General features: G+C 47.4%; 1 protein-coding gene across 4 annotated transcripts in view; it reads right to left on the reverse strand.

Annotated features, from left to right (window-relative positions):
- Window positions 1-20398, reverse strand: part of Uxs1 (UDP-glucuronate decarboxylase 1) — a 76649-nt gene that overhangs the window by 8155 nt on the left and 48096 nt on the right. For 2 of the 4 annotated variants that reach the window (XM_036167538.1, XM_036167537.1), the window contains exons 8-12: window positions 18983-19042; window positions 16158-16279; window positions 9647-9766; window positions 3509-3552; window positions 57-117 (exon numbers count right to left, since the gene is read on the reverse strand). In XM_036167538.1, coding sequence (XP_036023431.1) covers window positions 57-117; window positions 3509-3552; window positions 9647-9766; window positions 16158-16279; window positions 18983-19042 — 407 coding nt within the window. Of the gene's footprint in view, window positions 1-56; window positions 118-3508; window positions 3553-9646; window positions 9767-12575; window positions 15454-16157; window positions 16280-18982; window positions 19043-20398 lie in introns of those variants that run through there. The other 2 variants (XR_004943081.1, XM_036167539.1) reach the window with 2 other exon arrangements.

Here is a 20398-nt window from a genome sequence, read left to right on the forward strand (position 1 = left end):
AGCCCTCCACGAAAGACCCTCCAGCTGCTGCAAAGGAGAGGTGGAACGGTACTCACCAAGTTGACAGGGCTACTGACATTGCTGTTCATGAGTGCTACCAGGCCATTCACCAGATCACTGGAAAAGAGGGAGAGCTGGGTCAGACAACGCCCACCATAGAGCGGGGATGCTGAGGGCACGCACCAAACCTCCCCAGACAAAAAAAAAACCAAAAACCCAAATGGAAAACTGAATGTGGAAATAAAACCCTGTAAATTAAGATGGTGTTTGTAACGCTAGCATGTTCATGGATGAAATGAATCCTGTGACACTGGGATTTGCTTTTGGTGGGTGTGGTGGGGTGGTGAACAGGGTGGATAGAATGGGCTAAATCTACCCTTTCTGCGCATTTCTGAAAACAATCAAGGACCACAAGTTAAAGTAGGTATACACCCCCAAAGCCCCATGTTTAACATAACCCACATTTGAGTCGGGGACAAAACAAAAGTTACAATTGTTTATAAAATAAGCTCCACAGAAATGAATGGACTTCAGTATGCAAACTCCATACTGGCAAATCACAGCGAAAGCCAAACAAACTGAGCACTGAAATCAATGAGCGCTGCCGCCCCCACCCCCAGCCTCCAGCCCACCCTCGGCACATCCTCTGACGCTCGCTGTCTGTTGGGGGCAGCTGGATGTTTCAGATGGAGTGTGATCGGCTGAGCCATGAAGGTGAAGAGAAGTAAGCAAACTTCCGCTTACCAAGGTTTGGTTCTTAGTTTCAGAAGCGTTAAAGTGTGGCTCTGTTAAAGAAAAGTTACTTCGTAAAAATGACACCTCACTGGGAATCTAAGCGCTTGCTCTACGCCCATGGTCAGCAGCTACAGTTCTGAATGAATCCACTTGGGAACCTCTCCCTCTGCCTCCAGCTTTCCCACAAGGCACAGGCCACTATGGGCCATGACTGGCTTCCAAAAGAAAACCCAAGAAAGATTTGCTCTTCTTTTAATTGGGGAAAAAATTATTTTTCTTTTGGTGTGTCATTTAATAAGGTTATTTCTGCTTTTCCGGTTCCAACAATGGGAATTTTATATGATATGCTTAATGTTCTGTTCTTACAGATCAAGTGTAAATGCTAACCACTATTGACCTTGAATGATTTCTTTTCTAAGAGAAACTGGCAACAAAGTCACTTCATCACCATGGCAGTAGTCACTACACCCACCACGCATTCTTACGGCACCCATCTGTGTGTGTGTGTGTGTGTGTGTGTGTGTGTGTGTGTGTGTGTGTATGTGTGTAAGGAGACATTAAAAGCTGCCATCAGTAGCATCCATAATGGCTCTTAGCAATGAAAAGTAAGGGGGGGTCATTTGGAGTTGGAAGATGGCTAGTTCTTAAGCAGTCATCCTCTTTGGGAGAGGAGGGAGGGAGGGAGGGAGGGCCACACACCTTGTACGTAACAGGCTGGCAACTTTTAAAGTCAAAATCATGTAAGTCATACTCATTCAGCCTGAAGCTTTTTAAGAGTGTCATTTTGACAAAGTGACTTTTAAGAGATATATCACATGCCTTTGTTATGTGAATGAGGACACAACCCAACCATGAAAGTATCAGACACGTCATGCCAGATGTCAATGCAGATGACCATGTAGGCCTTGGGTCCCCGCAGTGCTGCTGAGCCAACTGTGGCTCTGGTGACAGTTAACCAAGTAACTGCAGATTCAAACACTGTACAAAGTAGGAGACTTTCAGCTCTTAAAGGGGTAGGGAGTGTGATAAAAATAGCAAGCTTCTGGTCAGTTCTCTGCGGAGACTTGAATCACTAAATAGCATCCCTGAGCCCCGCTGATCTCAGTACCACAGTGGTAGCATTATAGAGAGAGGGTCCACTGAAAGGGCCCACTCCTATGAACAGGGAAGCTACGTACATCCTCTTTCCAAGGTGTCAGGTGGTCTGGGAGGTAACCATGTGTAGGTCACAGCAACTAGATGTGTGAGCTGTGGCCGTGACAGGCCTGGTGCCACGAATGTGTTTTGTTCTAGCTGGGTTAGCACACAGCATAGGCACTGCTGAATTCTTCAAGTATTTTAATCAACTACCCCTTTGCTCCCCACAAAATATATCTGAAGCTGATGCCACTGAGGCAGGGTGACAGAAAGGAGGCAGGTTTCTAACCAGTGCCCTTTCTTTGTATGACATCAAGTCTTACGATAGTGGACGATGAGAAAGTCTGGAGCCCTGATTATGTAGTTCAAGGATGAATCTGTATACTTGAAGACGGGGGTGGTGGGGAGTGAAGGGGGATGGGATGAGAACGCATTGTTATTATTATGAAGAGATGGTTCAGTACATGGTGGTTTGTATAGCTAGTCCAATCCAGCTACAGAAATCTGCCCCAACACATTTCTCCAAGCACACAGACTGAGCGCCACACTCGAGAACAGAAACTGTCCTGGGAGAGGGACACCACTTGTCCCCTGGTGAAATGGTTTCTTGGAATAAGCGAACCTGTTTGGACAATGTATAGCCAGCTAAATCTCGCTTCTGGGCTTTGGGCCCTGTGTGACAAGCTATGCATGGGTGAGGAGAAACCAACACTGACTGTGGTACATGTTTGTTCATGGCTTCTTTTGGGTTACATGTAGGAATGTATATACTTGCAGGGAAAACATTATACTGGCTGTTTTACCTTTTGGGGAAAAAAAATTAAAGCAGCATTCCCATTTTTTCTAAGCGACTTCCACTGAGTTTCTCAGCTACTGAGACATGGTTGCTGAGGCCGGGGACTACTCAGACCTGCACCCCACAGCTAACATCTTACCCTACAGTACCCTCGGATGGCTCTAAGATGCCGTGGACAGCAATTCCTGGCCCAGAGTCATTCGAGGTATTTGCATTTAAGAGCAAAGGACCATGGTGTCAAAATATAGATGTGGGCTTTACAATGGTGGAGGGTGTTTGAAACTCCCACGGAATGTTCAATCACTACGAATAGGTAGAAGATACTTCAGCGTAGTAATTGCTTATTATTACCAACTGTGTTGACCAACCAAACTCTAGGTAGGCTTCCAAAGACAATAATACAAGTCACCAAGTGAAGCTATTCTCAAGGACACGAGCCTGCCTCAGCTCCAACACAAGGTCACCATTAAGAGACTCTTATCACATATTCTTAAAGACTCTCCATGCTAGAAAGCCATGATTTAAAAAAACCGGTCGGATGACTGGGTCTGCAGGTTTGATGGGTGATGAACTGCCTGCAGCATTAGTTACCCAAGCTACCCTCACAGTGCTAGATAACTTCATCTATGCAACACTAGGTGGCAGTGGAAGATTAGCCAGGAGTCACAGAAACAGTGGAAGAAAACCAACTTGAACAGGGAAAAGCAAGAGGTTCCTCATCAAATACTAAAATGAACTTACTCCACAGTTGAGCTGTGGAAATAACCAGCATAGATAATATATGCTCAATTGTTACTGCATTCCTCTACTCAGAACCAAGGTTGAGGACCAGAGCCTTACCTGACATACTGGAACGCCCTTGTCTGAGACCCGGATCCATACACCTAGAAGGAAACCAAGAGTTAGACCTGAGAAAAACTACCCTGACACTATTAGCGGGGCTCCTTGGAATTCTGTGGGTCTGACTTCAGAGCCGATCCTTGAAGAGGCAGTGACATGGGCATACAGCAAGCATCCTGAAGTTCATGAACCTCTTTGCCTGATCCATGTAACTGTCACCCATATCAAGGAAGTCTCTCTGCAGCAGACAGAGACCATCCCAGAAAACCACAACTGGTCAAAATACACAGAACCGACTGTGGGGTGCTCAGTTCAACCTACAATATAACTCCTGCACTGAGGTTCAGGGGACATTATGGAAAAGGGGGCAGAAAGACTTTGAGAGCCAAGGGAACGGGAACAGGAAACCTGCTGGGAGATCAGATGGTGTCCCCTAGAAACGACAAGGGAGATACATCCACAAGACTGCAATGAGATGGCTGCTAAACAGGACTCAAACACTGACAGCACTTGTCAACACATTAACAAGGCCCCAGCCCTAGACAAAGAACTATAGGCAACTAACAACTACCGAGGGAGGGAAAATTAGGCTTCCCCAAGGATGAGCCCCTGAACTGGCTATACAACACCAAGTGGTCAGCCGTGAATCATACACACATAAGCAACACTGAATGGACTCAGCAGGTGTATTTATACATGTATGTTTCTGTGTTTGTGTGTAGCAATAATAAACAAAGGGAAAGAGGTTGTCAATTTGAAAGGGAGAAAGGAGGAAAATGGGAAATGTTGGAGGTAAAGGAACGGGAGGGTTGAGGGAAGAGGAGAGGAAAAATGAGGTAATTATATTTTAATTAAAATAAAGTATTAAGGCAAACAAAAACATCTTGAGCCACATCTCGTAATCTGTACTTCAGCATGGACACTTAAGACGAAGATGTATGTACACATGTATGTATCAAGCTTTCCCTCAGAAGACAATGTCCAGTAACCAGCTTCTATCCATGTCTTAGGGTGCGTCAGGAGCCACATAAGACTCTGGGACTGCATCCTGGAGGCCGGTCGTGAGGGAAGTACTAACGTGAAGACCATTCAGTGAGGGCTCTACACACACACACACACACACACACACACACACACACACACACACACACTATGAAGACTATTCGGTGGGGGCTCTACACACAGAAACACACACACAGACACACACATATACACTAATGTGAACAATATTCGGGGGGGGGCGCTCTTCACCATGGATACATTACAAATGATAGACTTCTGCCTAGATAGATCAGTAAACTATGGGGCAGGCTTGTTCACAGCTGTATAGCTGGCTCCTAGGGAATTCTAACATGTGGCTAAGGCCAAATTGAGGCCCTCTAAGAGACTGAGAGGGTTCAGAGGAACAGGTTTGGAACACCCTTAGTCCTCTGAGCCAAGAACTGAGTTAGAGGACCTGAGTGCTATAAAAAGCCTACTGTGACAGACCTCAGCAGTTAAAATCAATTAACAGTGGGAACCAGGAGGTACTGGCTGGTGGGATAAACTGTTTCACCTGAGGCTGCCAACGCTGCCTATCTGTCTAGGTCTGTACAGTTGTAGCCCCACTCCCCTAAAAGTAATAATGCCCAAGTACCAGCCACAGCTGAAATTAGTTTCTGTGAGGGAGACCAAGCTTTATATTCCTCAAGCTTATGGAAGACTCTTGAGGTGCAGCTCAGGTCAGAACCTCTTAGCACATATCCAGAGGGGTTTAGCCTTACTAAAACATGCATTTCACTTCTGATCTGCAAGATCTTGGGGGCTGAGCCTGAGAATTCACTTTTCTGAGACTTCTGATGTGTGATGTTGATGTTTCTGGGTTCATGATCTGAGAACCTTTGCACTAAAGGACATGCATGCTTACAATAACTCCATAATGACAGGAATGTGGCTACATTACCAATGCTTGTCTTAATTTTTACACATCGAATTAGGAATACAAGCAAATGCTGTCCCAGGCATCTCAGGGCCATCGACGGCACTGTAGGGTGAGGTGGTGGCTATCAGGATATAGGCTATACAGATCTGGGCAACCCTCAGCCTACCTCAGTTGGAACAGGTATGGAGCTTTATTCTGATTTAGGTAAAGGGCCTGGTAGAAGTCTCTCAGAAAAATGAAAATGATATTTAAAAATTTTGAAAATTCTAACAACCTCTATAGATTTTTCTGGAAAGTGGGGAAAAGCATAGTTGACGTGCCTAGATTGTCATGCTCACATTTCCCACCCATGTCGAGTTCAGGGATCAGGGCTTTCAGAGTCTGCTCGAGCATGGAGGGCCCGTGAGACAAAGGTAAGCAATGCTGTCTACGGAGTGGTCTGTGGACAGGATACAAGAACTACAGGAGCAAACCTCAGCAGAGCAGCAAGGACAGAGGCTCCAGAAGTCCCACTGTCTTGCAGGGTCAGAGTGAGCATGTCCTCCCGGCTCACTGCCACACCCGCCTGGGGACTGGAGGCTACTCCCTGTCCACCAGCCAGGCAGACAGGGTACACAGCCACACTCAGGAGTCTGTACAGCCCCGCACTCTGGCATCCACGTCACAGGACAAGCGAGACTCAAGGAGATTCTGGGGACTCAAAAGTGCTCTCGGGGGACTAAGTGCTGTCTGTGTTCAGGTCACAGCAGTAAGGTGACTCGGGAATCACCAAGATGACTGGGGGTGGCTAGAACAGCAGAGGGAGCTGTCACAACACTGTCCTCTACCATGCATACTAGGTACTTTAGCTATGAGAACCTCTGCTGAACAAGCTCCAGAGTCTCCAACCGTCTAGGCGGAGCTGGGCACTTCCCAGACTGTGTTAACAGAAGCCCTGCTTAGTGAATCCAGCCCTCAAAACTGCCTGGGCTTCTCATCGCTCCCCAATCCCCCAAGCCGTGAGGCCACCTGGCCTCCTTCAGCAAGAATCTGGGAGGTCAGTGTGGTCAGGACCCCCTTCCCCAAATGCTTCTTCCTCTTTCTTTTTCTCGCCACAGACTCACTGTGTTCCTTGGCTGTGAGTTCCTGGCATCTCTCTCCCACTCTACCCTGTTCACTTCTACACAGAACTACCTGACAAGGGGAAGAAATGGTATCTCAATCCAGTAGAAAAGCACGGACAGTTAGTTCATTGGGTTCTTGATGGGCATAGGATTCTGTGGAACAACAACAACAAAAAGCCCCCAAACACTCAAACGCCTCCTGGGTGACTAGGGAAGAAGGAAGCGTGGCAGGCTCTGGATTAATGGTATCCGGATGGCGCCAGTGATCTCTCCCCACATCTCTGGCACAGAGTCATGCGGGGCCTGAAGACAACCCAGGAGATATGACCTCTGCCAATAATGTGTGCATTCTTGAGGCTGCCGGGGCCCTTGAAGCCGCCAAGGAGGCAATAAACTGGAAAGCTGTTTCTTCGAAGGCTGCTAGCTGTCTCCTCTGCCAACAAAGCCGCTCCCACTGTGTGTAAGCCACTGTGTATGGTGGCTGGAAAGGCATAGGGATGTCGTCTTCACTCCCAATAGAGATCATCTGAACCCCAAATATAATTGTCCCCCAGCTTCCATGGAGATTGGTTCCAAAACACTCCGTAGATCTCAAAACCCAGGATGGCCAAGTCCCTTTTGTGAAATGGTTTCGAGTTTGCATATTCTCCATACAGGAAAACAACATCTGTCCGTGTTATCACAGACACTGTATTTTCTAACTCTGACCTGCAGCTGGCTGAATCTGCAGCTGGGAAACCTTTGGAGAGAAGCCAGCTGCAACAAGGGGGGGATATGAAAGACAGGTTCACCTAGCAGTTACACCCGCAAACCGCTGGTTTCTGTGGCTAACCACTGGGCGGCTTTCCACTCAGTGCAACACAAAGCAGCCATCACATACCTGATCATTAGTTCAACCGACATTTGTCTCATACTGCCTGTGTGTTGGGGCCAGGGACCCAGCTGTAAATGGAAGGAACGAAGGTCCTGGTTCCCAGAGCTACTGCTGTGCTAGGGGCCTGGAAATGCAGTGTTTCACTTGGTAGTAGGAGCAATGAATACCAAACCATGATGACTAAAAGCCAAATGGTACATTCATGTAGAGTGGTCCAGTCGGCACTGTCTACAGAGAATGGGAGAGAATGCCCAGGAAACACTCCCAGAACAGGCAAGACAGGGGCTGAGGAAGTCAGTGTGAGGAGTGGGGAGTGGGGAGGGTGGGAGCCACGGGAAAGGTCTGTGGCATATGCTGTTCCTGAGATGAGGAGTCTTTGGGTCTCTTCTCTTCAGAAGGCTGGCTCTAGGCCAGGCTGAAAGAACGGGGCTGGAGAACAAGGATGGGACACTGTGGTGGCAGGGCGGATCCAGAGCCAGGCCACCGGGATGAGTGGTGGAGCCCATAAATGGTATGGAAAGAGAAGCCAGGTGTGACCACAGAACCTCCATCAAGAGGCAGCAAGGTGTCACTGAGGGAGAGGAGGAGAGTGAGCTTGAGCCATTAGAGCTGGAGCTGAGGTCTAGAATTACCTCTTTTCTGGGAGGTACTCATCAAAACTCACCGACATACTGTGCCTGTCTTAGGGGGCCATACACTATGGACAGGGAGGCTCTGTCCTACACTGGTAGCAGGGCTAACACATATGAAGGACACACAACAGACAACAGGGATTCAGAGGAGAGGCTCCAGATCCAAACCACGTCGTCATAGGCTACACTACAGAAGCTCAGGCACTTTAGTCTCTGTACCCCAGTCTCCTCACTTGGAAAACCAGGGTCAGAGGCACCTGTAGCTCTGCTCGGAGTTTTACATGAGTCAGCAGAAATAGAGACCATGCAGCAGAGGACAGTCTCCAACTCTGTTGATCACTGGTGGGGACACAACACACAGTTCCTGAAATATCGACTTTACAGTAGGGTTACCTGTGTGAACCCCTCACAAGTCAAGGCCCAAGTAGACCCAGAATGGTCTGACATAGAATTTTCTGACTTTGCAGTGTGTCTATCAGTGGAATGTGGATAAGTATGTGAATACTCAAGAGAGCTTTTCCCCTGAGAGATAATCAGTACGTAAAGCTAGAGAGACAGCTCATAGGGTAGAGCGCTTACCATACAAATACAATTCAGGTGCCCAGTGCTCACATTAAAATCCATGTGTGGCAGTATGCACTTGTAATTCTAGCCCTAGGGAGGTGGAGACAGGAGGGTTCTAGGGGATTCTAGAGGATTCTGGCAGCCAGTCTAGCCAACTGATTAGTTCCATGTTCAATGAGAGAGAATGCCTCAGAAAATAAGGTGGAGTGCAATGGCCAGCGTCTGGACTCCATATATATGCATATGCACACGTGTGCAAGTATACACATACACACACACTAAATCATTTTAAAACGGAAAAAAAATTAAAAAATCTGTAAACTATTATGCAGAACTTTGGAGAAAAAGGATGTTTAACTTCTACAGAACAGCAGAGCAGAGATGTGGAGACAGACCACCAAGGACAGACCTGGGAAGGCCAGAAGAAAGAGAAGAGCAGAGATAGGGAGAGCCAGGGGACTCACCAAATAAGGGAGCTTAAGCCAAGTTGTTCACAGGCCAGGGGTGCAGCTTCCCGGGCGGGTGAGGGCTATGGACGGGTGTGGGGTACTTAGCCCTGATGTCTAGATGACACCCTGGACTGACGGGTAAGGAGCAGCACGTGTCCAGACTACTAAGCATGAACCACAGGAGCTGCACTGGGCTCTTAGAAATGACCTGAGCAGTTTTCTTCCTTGCTTATAAAAGTGTGACGACCTTATGAAGACGTGGCTCAACTTCCTTCCCACGCTGACCTGTACCTTCCTAGAACCACATTCATTCATACCCCTGGCCTTCACCAAGAGGCTAAGAAAACAGTGGAGGCAGTTTAAGCAGGCCAGTGGGCACAGGTGGAGTCCAGGGGTACAGGGTGAATGCAGCAGGCACCCGGGCTCACTGGAAGGCTTTCCTGGTCGGTGTTCCACCCATGTGTTTCTGTTCCTCTCATATGGGTAGCAGAGATACAAGAGCACATGAAATCTCAACTCTGGAAACCGGAGTCCCTGAATCAAGTTGTTCTTCCTTCACTCCACGCACCCTCCGGGCCCAGGGGGCAGTACCCACCGTGAGCGGCTCCCCCTGTAGCGCTTGCAGGATGAAGTTGCTGACCACCCGCCCGTCGTTCATGTGCATTCGTGGCCCGAAGGTGTTGAAGATCCTTGCCACCCGTACTTCCACACCTTCCTGGAACAGAGAGAAAGGCTGTGAGGCATGCCCCTCTGCAGTGTGCAGCCCTCTTCTGCATGTCTAGTGCCTTGCACTGATGGAGAACGGGCTGCTTTTCGCTCCCCAAAGACAAGGTATCTTCTGTCTCATCATAAAGCCTTCTGGGCTTTGCAGAGCTACATCAAAGCCCAAGCTGCCTCAGATTTCACTGCGGAAAGGCCAGTAGTCTGGGCACTCTGGTGGGGAAGCTACGACAGCTGTGTGAGGGTAAACTATTTATAAAATCGTTCTCCCACAGGTGCTGATTTTCCCATGGGGTGGGGTGGGGGTCATGCCCTAAAATTTATTAAGGAATCTTCTGTCTGTAAAACCGATGACAGAAAACAGACGTATGTTTGTTATGCACTTCCAGTTACAGCCATGGTGCATGCCAAACGTCTGGTTAGGATGGAAATGGCATTAAATTACACAGCGCAGACTAATCTGTGGTTTCAGGACTCCACCACAGATCTTAGAGCCTATCCCCTGGGGATGGCAGGGATAATGTACTCAAGAGGGGAGGAGAGGAAGAAGCAGGGATGCTGCTCTCATCACAGGATAACTCAAAGTGTCCACTTGCATTTAACTGATGAGACTAGGAAAGAACCAGAAGAGGATGATCAGAACGTGGCGTTATTCTCTGTAGAGAATGGAAAACCTCAGCGGTATTACAATACTCCAACAGGCATGCAGCGGAGGGGAGCTCCAATCAGATGCTCTTGCCCTCTATCTACTCTCCCTTCTCAGGAACAAGCGTCCAAAGCATGGCCTTATGAACTGACCTCTGCAAACATTAACTGCCCAACACATAAACAGCAGGCTTGCTGATTTTTCCATCTGGACCCGAAACCATTAGGCAAGCTAACTGGAATCAGCTAAAGATTCTTAACGACTCACACGAAATACTCAAGGAGCTGTAGCCACTGTTGCTACCTCTGGCCACAGCAGCCTCATGGCTTTCCAAATGGACACTCTCAAGCCTGGAGATCACACCTACATTAGCTACACTGAAGAGGATAAACCCGAAGCTCCTTTCAGTTGAGACCTGTTCTCTTCCTAGACACCATGGGCATCTTCTGGAATTAGCATGCCTAGCTCTTTCTTCATAGTGTCTGCACACCTTTGCCTTGACGCAAAGGTAACCCGTGTACAGTTCATCTGACACTTATCCTCTACCTTCTCAGTGGGATACTGTCGTATACTGACCAATAGGTGTCAGCAGGCTGTTTAGGTAGCAGCTGGGCTGGTGCCCACAGAGCTTGGAGAGAGACAGGCTGAAAACTGGGGATGTGTTCACCAGGACAGTACGTCATTGAAGGCAGAGCCAATCTCTGAAGGATCAACAGGCAAGTGCATCCCTGTGTTCCAGGTCATGTGACATCATGCTGCATAGCCAAGCCCTGCCACCTGCTATACTTGTGAGTTTCCATCATGCTGTGGTGCAGGGACTCAGCATGGACAAGGCCAACATTCACAATTCATTTGTAACCAGCGCTTCACGCCACTGTGTGCGCTGTCCTTTATGGGGAGTTATGAGTCATGGACCCAAGACTCTGAACACTGAGGACAAGAACATCTCAGCAAGTATGAGTTAGGTCAGCATAAAACCAATGGCAAGTTAAGAAGAGACAGACTTGTTGTGTAAAGCCCCACGCAGAGAGCACCAACCTGAAGACATGGCCACCAAGCACAAGCACGTGGGCATAGAGGGAACACTCTAGGTTTGTCCCAGCATTCTCCAGCTATATTTAATTTTTTTAAGACTTATTATCCTGGTGTTTGAAGTGGGAACAACAATGTCCATTCTGCTATGTCACAAGGACTACAAAACAGTGATGCTTCTTTAAAAACTGGCAATGTCACAGTTCTGAGCCCAAGACAGATGGATGTTTTTTGGTATCCAGTATCCCTCCCTTGGACAGAAAAATCTGATGATCTTCAAGTCCTGAACAGGATTTGCACAAAACCTTCACAATCACACATGTCAGCTCTGGATGACGTGAGTGCCCTGCACAAAGCTGTATACTGTACCGCTCCGGGGAGAGTGTATACAACTTCAGCACATGTACCATTTTCCCTATGCTTTCACTTCATGACTGATACTGAACTCCAATTACTTATGAAGGAGAGATGCCCGCGCTTGTACCTGACCTTTGTCTCTGTCTCCTGAGCATGCTAACTTACCTTGAACTGGTAACCACGAGCCCAGCTACAAACTCTGAGGTCTACAATGGTGACCTGCCAGCAGAACATGTCGGCACAATAGTGCCACAAACTGGGTGGGAGCAACCAACACTGGATAATACTTGGACGACCAAGAACCCGACACTGGATAGGCTAGGGGTCTAGGGTCCAACCAAACATTATTACTGATCTGCTAAGGAACATAACAATAAAATGACTCCTCATGACACACTGCTGTGCCCACAGATCAGTGCCTTGCTCAGCCCACATCAGTGAAGCTGCTTCTTGTAGTAGATGTCATTAACACAGACCCACAAGGGACAAGAGCTCTCATCCCTAACCAAGGGTTTATCTCCAAGCTGAATCATCTTATTCTCTGCTGCCTCTCACATCTGTACCTAAGGACAAGGTCTTGGCCACTGTGGAATGCAGCTCACTAGGCTGGGTGACTCTCACATTCACTCTAGAGGTTGGCAGAAGGCCACATAGGCTGGGGGATGCCGGATGTGTGCCTTCAGTTGCCTGACAGTCCTCTTTTTTTTTTTTTTTTTTTTCTGGAGCTGAGGATCGAACCCAGGGCCTTGCGCTTGCTAGGCAAGTGCTCTACAGCTGAGCTAAATCCCCAACCTCCTGACAGTCCTCTTCAATGGACTACTTTAGTGCACTGGATCCACTATCCTATGCCTAACTTACATATTAAATTTTATCATAGTTATACAGATCCAGAAAAAGTGTAACATGTATAGACTCTTGCACTTTCGGCTTCAGATACCCGCTAGGACCTTGAAGTATATCTCCTTCAAAAATGATGTGACTACTACACTAACAAGTGGACCCCCTTATGGCTGCTATGCATCAGGTTATACTGACATACTGTAAAGCCAGGAGGGAGCAAATACTATGCAGTAGATGCCTATGTGGGGCAACAGGATGTGGCAGTAGGCAACCTGGGAACCAAGCCAGGGCCAGCAAACACAGCAGCAAGCCCTCTAGGGCGAGTTTTACCCATGGAACACTGGGCTTGTTGGGCTGCTTATTTTCTTTCAATTTAAGTGTAATATACATAGCAACTATATTTTTTTTAAAGTATGCTAATGCCAGAATGTAAATGAAAGCCATGCCCTCAAGGTTATTGCCCCAGATGACTTCTGACTTCTGAGTTCTCTTTCTGCTCTGTGGGTCTGTGGTTTTATGAATGGTGGCCTGTTATGCAGACTCAGCTCAGAGAGTGGGTGGGCCATGACTTCAGAAGCAGACTCACAGGGGCCTGGAGTGTAAATGTGCCCTGAGCTCTGACCACAGCCTGAGGGGGAGCCCCCACATTATAAAATCTCCACCCCACAGGCACACAGAAACAGCCACCTAGCTCCTCCCTGACAAGTTCAAACTATTCATGATCTCCATAAAAGATGTGCAGAGAAATAAAACTTTACATTGAATAAATCAGGGTATTTCACTAATTATGAGAATCTTGGGAGAAACTCCTTAAGAAAAGGCAAAGTTTTATTTAATAAAAATGGTTATTCAGAGTTCGATTTATCTTGTTTACATTTTCATTCCTTACATTCGATTTATTTACACACCATGTAGAGCCCTGAAAAAGACACTTATTAACAAAAAGGGTACACTCTTGTGTGTAAAAAACTATACTTATTAAAATAACCAAATCTACAATATGCTAATGTATATCCAACTTAGACTTTCTAACAGCATAAATCCTAACAACTGAAATGCTTTTCTCTAAAACTACCAGAAAAGGCTGCGTATTTAGAACTCAAAATTGATGCCACTGTGTAGTGGCATGTGTGCTAAGCTCCGGCTGAGAAGCGACTGGTACTTTGAGTATCACCACATGGGCTGCTGTTCTGGGTGTCGCCACTGACTGCACTTATTGCCCTAGAGTCGATGCTCTTGGATTTGGAGCTGCATCATCTTCTCACTCAGCGATACCTCCTGATCCACAGCAACCTGTCAAGACAGCAGACAGAGCATGCTGTACAGGGAGCCAGGAGTCAGGGGTCTGGGAGCAAGTTTGGAGCCCACTCTCTTCTCTGAACAGCAGGTAACCCACACTCACTTCAATAATGCTTGGTGGAAAGCGGGAAGATTAAACAGGACTGGACAAAGCCAAAGCACACTGCTGGCACTCTACCCCAGCTCCTGATCCTTTGGGCATTCATTCACTCTAAGCATGCAGGGTAACCCCAGGTACTATATCATCTCTAGACGGTGGCACGTCTGACAGGCAGGACACCATGGTACCCAGCAGGGCAGTGGGGTCAGTAATGAGGATCTACAGGTTATGTTCTCTAAAGTGGGAAGACCAGCAAATCCTCAGTCCCAGACAGGAACTGCCACCATACAGTCTGGGCCCTGAAGGAGTCCAGTACCTGTTCCTGAAGACATCTTACCCAGAGGGCGAACCCACACAGACTCACGGGTAGCTGATTCCAGTTGCTGGTTCCGAATGTGGAAGCCAGAGCTACAGGATGTTCTCCACGTCTTGGATGCCCTGTTGCTTTCACAATGGTGGTGGTTGTCTCCTTTATTTTCCCTCTGGTACCTGTCTCTAGACGGCACTACGAGCAGCCATTTTTCTTCTGTTTATCCCTGTCTTCTGACATTTCTACAACCCACAGAACATCCTGCTACACCCAGAACAGTCTCGGATGCATGGTGTCTGTTCTTTCTCACAGGGTAAGAGGAAAGGGAGGGTTTTTCTCTTTCCTTAGCACCTACGCAGACCCAGAGGAACAGGTGCCAGGGTGCATCTTTGAGCTGGAGCCGTGGCCCAGGCTCCTGACTCTCCCTGTGTAGGAGCCCACTATTTACAACATGGGGAATAGGGTCAAAAAGCTGGAAGCTCACCTCATGATTTATGTTACATCTATGACAATCAGGCCTACCCGTGACAGATTGACAAAGCAGAGCTCTGGAACCTGATACCTGCACAAGTTATCTTAGTATTAAGAAATGGAGGAAGCCGAGTGTTCCAGGCCCATCATAAAGAGGCAGCATTATCTTCATGCTATACTGTCATCCATGTAACAGAATGACTGACAGTCTCCAGAAAGTAGACAGGACCAAGGACTCCTCCAGAGCCTTGTTTCCACACTCTGGTACCAGGTACTCCCATATTGCCTTCCTCTCTTGCCCACTGGCTAGATGTGGTAGACAGCACATCTATACATAGCTGTCCTGAAACTACATTCCATACTCATGGTTATTTTCCCATCATGTCCTGCTTCAATAAAAAAACAAGTTCCTGAGGACCAGGTCCAAGCACAGCAGAAATTCAGTGAGAAAATACATGGAACAGCACAGGACCTTACCTGGCCATACAACATGCTTTCTGCTGCTCTGCCCAATGCTATAGGGCAAAGCCACAAGCTCATATCAGAGGTTAGCGGTAAGAAGTGAGTGCCCAGCCATCTCCAACTCATGTTACGGTAGAGCCAGTGAGGGAACCTTGGCCTCTTGGTCTGTGAGTGAGATGAAACACCCATAATGGTAGCACCCAGTGTAACAATGAATAATCAAGCACGCAGGAGAGGATAGTGAACTAGAACCTCTTAGAGGTCCATATTAAAGCAACCAGCAATTCCATTCTACACTAAAAGATGACCAGAAGGATGATTTACAGAATCTAGCATGGCTAGGGAGGTGGCTCAGGGGGAGAAGTGCATGTTGTATGAGGATAAAAGCCAGAACTCCAGGGCCAACATAAAAACCAGTTTCCTCCCAACACACTGTGCTAGAAAGCTGGCTAGCAAGACCAGGTGACCTGAAAGTTCCTGCTACTTCACGAAAGTGAACATGCATGCACACGCACATGCACTCCCACACAAGAACATAAACACACACACACACACATAATAAATAACTATTAAAAATAAACCACACCAACTCAGAGGCCTTGGAAAAAGAGGCAGATGTTAGCTGCTGCTGGGCAATATGACACTAGGGAAGCACGCTGTTTCCAGCCCTCTCACAGTACTAGAAACAAGCTCATCTCATTTTGAAAACAAGGAGATAGGTAGAAATGGTTGGTAACGACATTCATCTGTAACAGTGGACACCAAGCCTTCCCAACACCCACTCGAAGATGTCATCAGCCCTGGGTTTATCCCGTACACAGAGTGCTTCACATGTGTCCAAAGCAAGCGGCATAGGTCTGGACCAATACCTGCTTCATGTAGGCATAGCACATGGTCTCTGCGACACGTTTGCCCTCGTCATAGCACGCCCGGGGTCCTATGGGATTCACATGGCCCCAGTAGTCCTCACTCTGAGGGTGGACCTCAGGATCTACGAGGAAGCATGAGAAAATGAGACTTCATTTTTTGTTCCTTACCCAGATCCCAGTCCATTACAGAACACTGTCTGTTTATGATGGGCCTTGGCAAACATTTAAAAACAGACAGAAGTTCATGAGGGCAGCTCAGTGTTCTGTGCCTCTCTTTCCTCAGTTTCAGGGTGCCTGGTATCCTCCCTGCCTCAGCGGGTCACAACAGCAGTTCACAGGTTAAAAAGCAAAAAGGTCAAAGCCTCTTAATGTGTCTTCCCTCTATTCCCGAAATAATTCTGAATGTTCGTGGAAGATGCATGGCTCAGTTTTGTAAAGCATGTAATTAGAATAAAGCAGACACTCATAGGAAGGGTCTAAAACAGGCTTTCTGTGGAGCACACTGGCCTTCTGTCCAACAATTTGAGGCCCGTGATGAAGACAGTCCTGGGGCCCTGTGCAGGGCAGGTGCTAGGCAATAGCACCCACAGGTAACATAATTTCCAATCCTTGCTTTCCTACTGCATAAATAAATCAACACTTAAAGATGTATTCAAGAAATAAAGTATTAAAAACAACCAAATGACAAACTCTTTATTTAACTCAAGTATCTATGTAGAACAGGAATCAATATCTGTTTTATCTAGTGCACCAAGACCTTCCCTACATATACATATGTATCTAACCATGCTATAAATCTCTTCCAAGAAATCTAGAGAAAACCACAAGCAATTCTGTGCTATAAATCCACAGCTGACTTATTCTGCACATGGCTTGACCCTAGACTTGTCAGAAATAAGAGGAGAATGTATGGGTGGAGCCCCAGCACATGGATCTGAGTCAGCCAAGGCTTCAGGAAGCAGCTATGACTGTGCAGTCCCATACAGTGCAGAGAGGCTTGATTCTTTGAGTGAAAATCCCCCAGCAAGAGGCAAGGCACACAGGAGAGAAGAGGTTGAAGGCAAAGACTCCCTGAAAAAGAAAACTAATGACTTATGTTCACAAAGATATGGCCAAGACCAGGCTTTTTCCTACGTCTGACAAGCCAGACCCCAGAGGATGTGCTCATACATTTCTGGCACGGGAGGAAGCTGGGCACAGCCATTCAGTATTGGCACCATTCTGGGCTGGAATGCTCAGGGGGTCAAACTTCTCAAAAACCTCCTTCACAAAGTTACTTCAGGACACTGTGGGGGCAGGGCAGGGATGGCAGGGGTAAAGGGCTGGGGCTGGGATGGTGACTCACTAAAGTACTTTCTTTGCAAGCACAAGGCCCTGAGTTCTAGCCCCAGAACCCATTAAAAACAACAACAAAAGGCTGGGCATAGTAGTACCGACTTTGTAATCTTAGCACGGAATGGGCAGAGACAGGCAGACTCCTGGGGTCTTTGGCCAGGCACCCTACCCTACTGGGTGAGCTCTAGACTAGGTGAACAACACTGAGGAACCAGACTCCCAAGTGGTCTCTGCCCTTCACAAATGCATGCCCATGGAATAGCTACATGTGCTCACGCTCCTGTCAATGAGCATGTGTACGTGAGCATGCACATAAAGGGTTAGTAAAAAAAACAAATGATTCCCCAAAGCCAGGTGTGGCAGTGAGTGCCGATCATCTCGGCACAAGTAAGCCAGCCTAGGCTAGAGCAAACTGGATCCCAGCCTGGGCTGCGTTCTGTTTCAAAAGACAAAACAAGGGAAAGCTTTCTGATCTTTGCCCTCCTCACCCCCAGTGTGTGAGGCTGCCAGGGTAGGCAGGCGATCCACTAGGAGCACCGGAAGAGAAAGCGCCAAACCACAGGAATCACACCACTGAAGACTCCCCAAGACAAACATGCAAATAAATGCTGGTGAGGAAGGCAGGGTGCCACTGTGCCTTTTACACACAGATGGGGTGGGGGCGAGGGCACCTATTTTGCCCTTCAATTGCCCAGGACTTCAAAAAAGAGGAGGATGTGTTACACTTTCATGGCAGTTACAACTAATTTCTGTAGAATTTTCCTATTGCTATGTTGTTTCTCTACCTGGCAAACTTACTGCAAAGATGGTCTCTTCTCATTTTATTCCTTAACACCCCCGTTTCCCTTGTGCAGAAGAATAATGTAAAAGAGGAAATATATATAAATGTTGAGGTCTGGTGCCCCTCTGTACCAGGTGAAGGTTCTTCCACACCCTGAAGCCACCTGGCTTTGGACAGTGTAGGAACCGACAAGAATTGAAAATCTGCCCCCATTCCCCATTCCTGACCTAAGTTCCCGGGTGTGGATAGCTCAGGGGAGACCATGAAGGCGGTGGGTGGGTTAAATGTGACCTGGAGTTTACTGGCACTGTCTACTAAGGTTCTTCCAGCAATCTTTCTGTAACAGGTGAGGTGGTGAGCATGTGTCCATCATCAGGTAGCCCTCAGGTCGCCCTGCAGGGTGGCTCTTGGTGGCCAGCCAGCCAGCACTCACTGCTCTCCAGGAGAGTAAAATGTGCCAGCAAAAGGTGAAAAGTGACTTCAGGTTGGTAATCTCTGAGATGTTTTCAGAGCAGAAAGGAAAACCTCCACCTCATCATCACTGGCCAGCTCACTTGACCCAGGCCGCACAGAGCAGGCACCAAAAGAGACTGTGTCAACTGCTTGAGCTTTCTAAATGGAATCCTGGACTTTGATTCCACCTTACCCAGGACAGGATGCAAACAGCCCCAGAGGTCAGTGGGCACCTTTCAGGGGCCCCATCACTCACCTCCATACACCTCAGATGTGGAGGCCAGGAGCAGACGGGCACCCACGCGCTTTGCCAGTCCTGCAGAAAGTGTACATGTCATCAGAAAAACTGTCAGCTCACACGGACAGGCGCGCGCGCGCGTGTGTGTGTGTGTGTGTGTGTGTGTGTGTGTGTGTGTGTGTGAGAGAGACCAATTTAAGCAGTTTTAGTCCTGCATGTGCCTGAGTGTCCACCAAATCACTTATCTACTAGTGCATCTGCCATGGAACCACAATGGAAAAAAAAAAATAGCAAGAAGAAAACTGCAAACCGATTCTTTAAAACAGCAGCATTTAGGTTAGAAGTGGGAGCTTCAAGCTTGGCCAGATGCAGACTCTGCTGAGCACAACGCTGGTCCAGGAGCTTTGCACAGACTTCTATGCTCCAAAAATGCTATCTCACACCATTGTTTTTGTTTTTGTTAATTGAAAAACAATTTTTATTCATGAAGATATTCTGATCATGGTTTCCCCTCCCCCAACTCCCCCCAGCCAGCTCCTCTCCACCTTCCCATCCACTCAACTCTTTTTCTCTTTCTAGAACACAAACAGGCAAACGCAAAAGCAAACAAACCAAATTTAAAAAAGAAAAAAGCACAAGAAACACACACATGGATATTCACTCAAAAACAAAACCTACGCAAACACAAAATTGGAAACCATAATACACAAGCCATACAAATACAAAATTGGAAATCATAATACACAAGCAAAAGATCTGTAAGACATAAAATGCCCAAACAAAGCATTATGAGACAAAAAAAAAAAGTCTACAAAAAGACCACTGCCTTCGTTTTGTGTTGACCATCCCTGGGCTTTGGGCCAACCCTTACTATATCCAGTGAGACTCCATTGGAGAAAAGTAATTTTTCTTTTGCAAGCAGATGCCAACTGGAGATAGCTTCCTGGTTAGGAGTGAGAGCTTGTGTCTACTGTGTCCTGTCAGTGCTGGGGACCTGTCTGGCTCGAACCTGTGCAGGTCCTGTGTGTGCTGCCACAGTCTCTGTGAGTTCCTATGTCCATCAGTCCTGTAGTGTCTGCAAGACTGTTTCCTCTGAATCATCTTTTGTGGCTACTCTGTATTTTACTAAGTAACCACCCTGGCAGGTTACATAGCAAGACAAGATGCTTCTCATCCTATCTTCCCAAATGGCACATCTACCACCTCTTCTGCATACCCTACCTGGGCAACTACCTGTATTCTGATGCTATCTATCTTCCAGGCACCACATACAGGTACCTTCTAGAATGTAGCCACCACAATCCTCAGTCCTGCCCCAAACCGCTTTCCTACACCCGGCACCCACACAAGAACAACTAGACCATCACTAAGTGTGGGGTCAAGCAAACACGGAGAGTCCTCCACACCTGTCCCAGACTCCCACCATATGGTGAA

The sequence above is a fragment of the Onychomys torridus genome, chromosome 18 (genome assembly GCF_903995425.1).
Source record: "Onychomys torridus chromosome 18, mOncTor1.1, whole genome shotgun sequence".
Classification (NCBI taxonomy): Eukaryota; Metazoa; Chordata; class Mammalia; order Rodentia; family Cricetidae; genus Onychomys; species Onychomys torridus.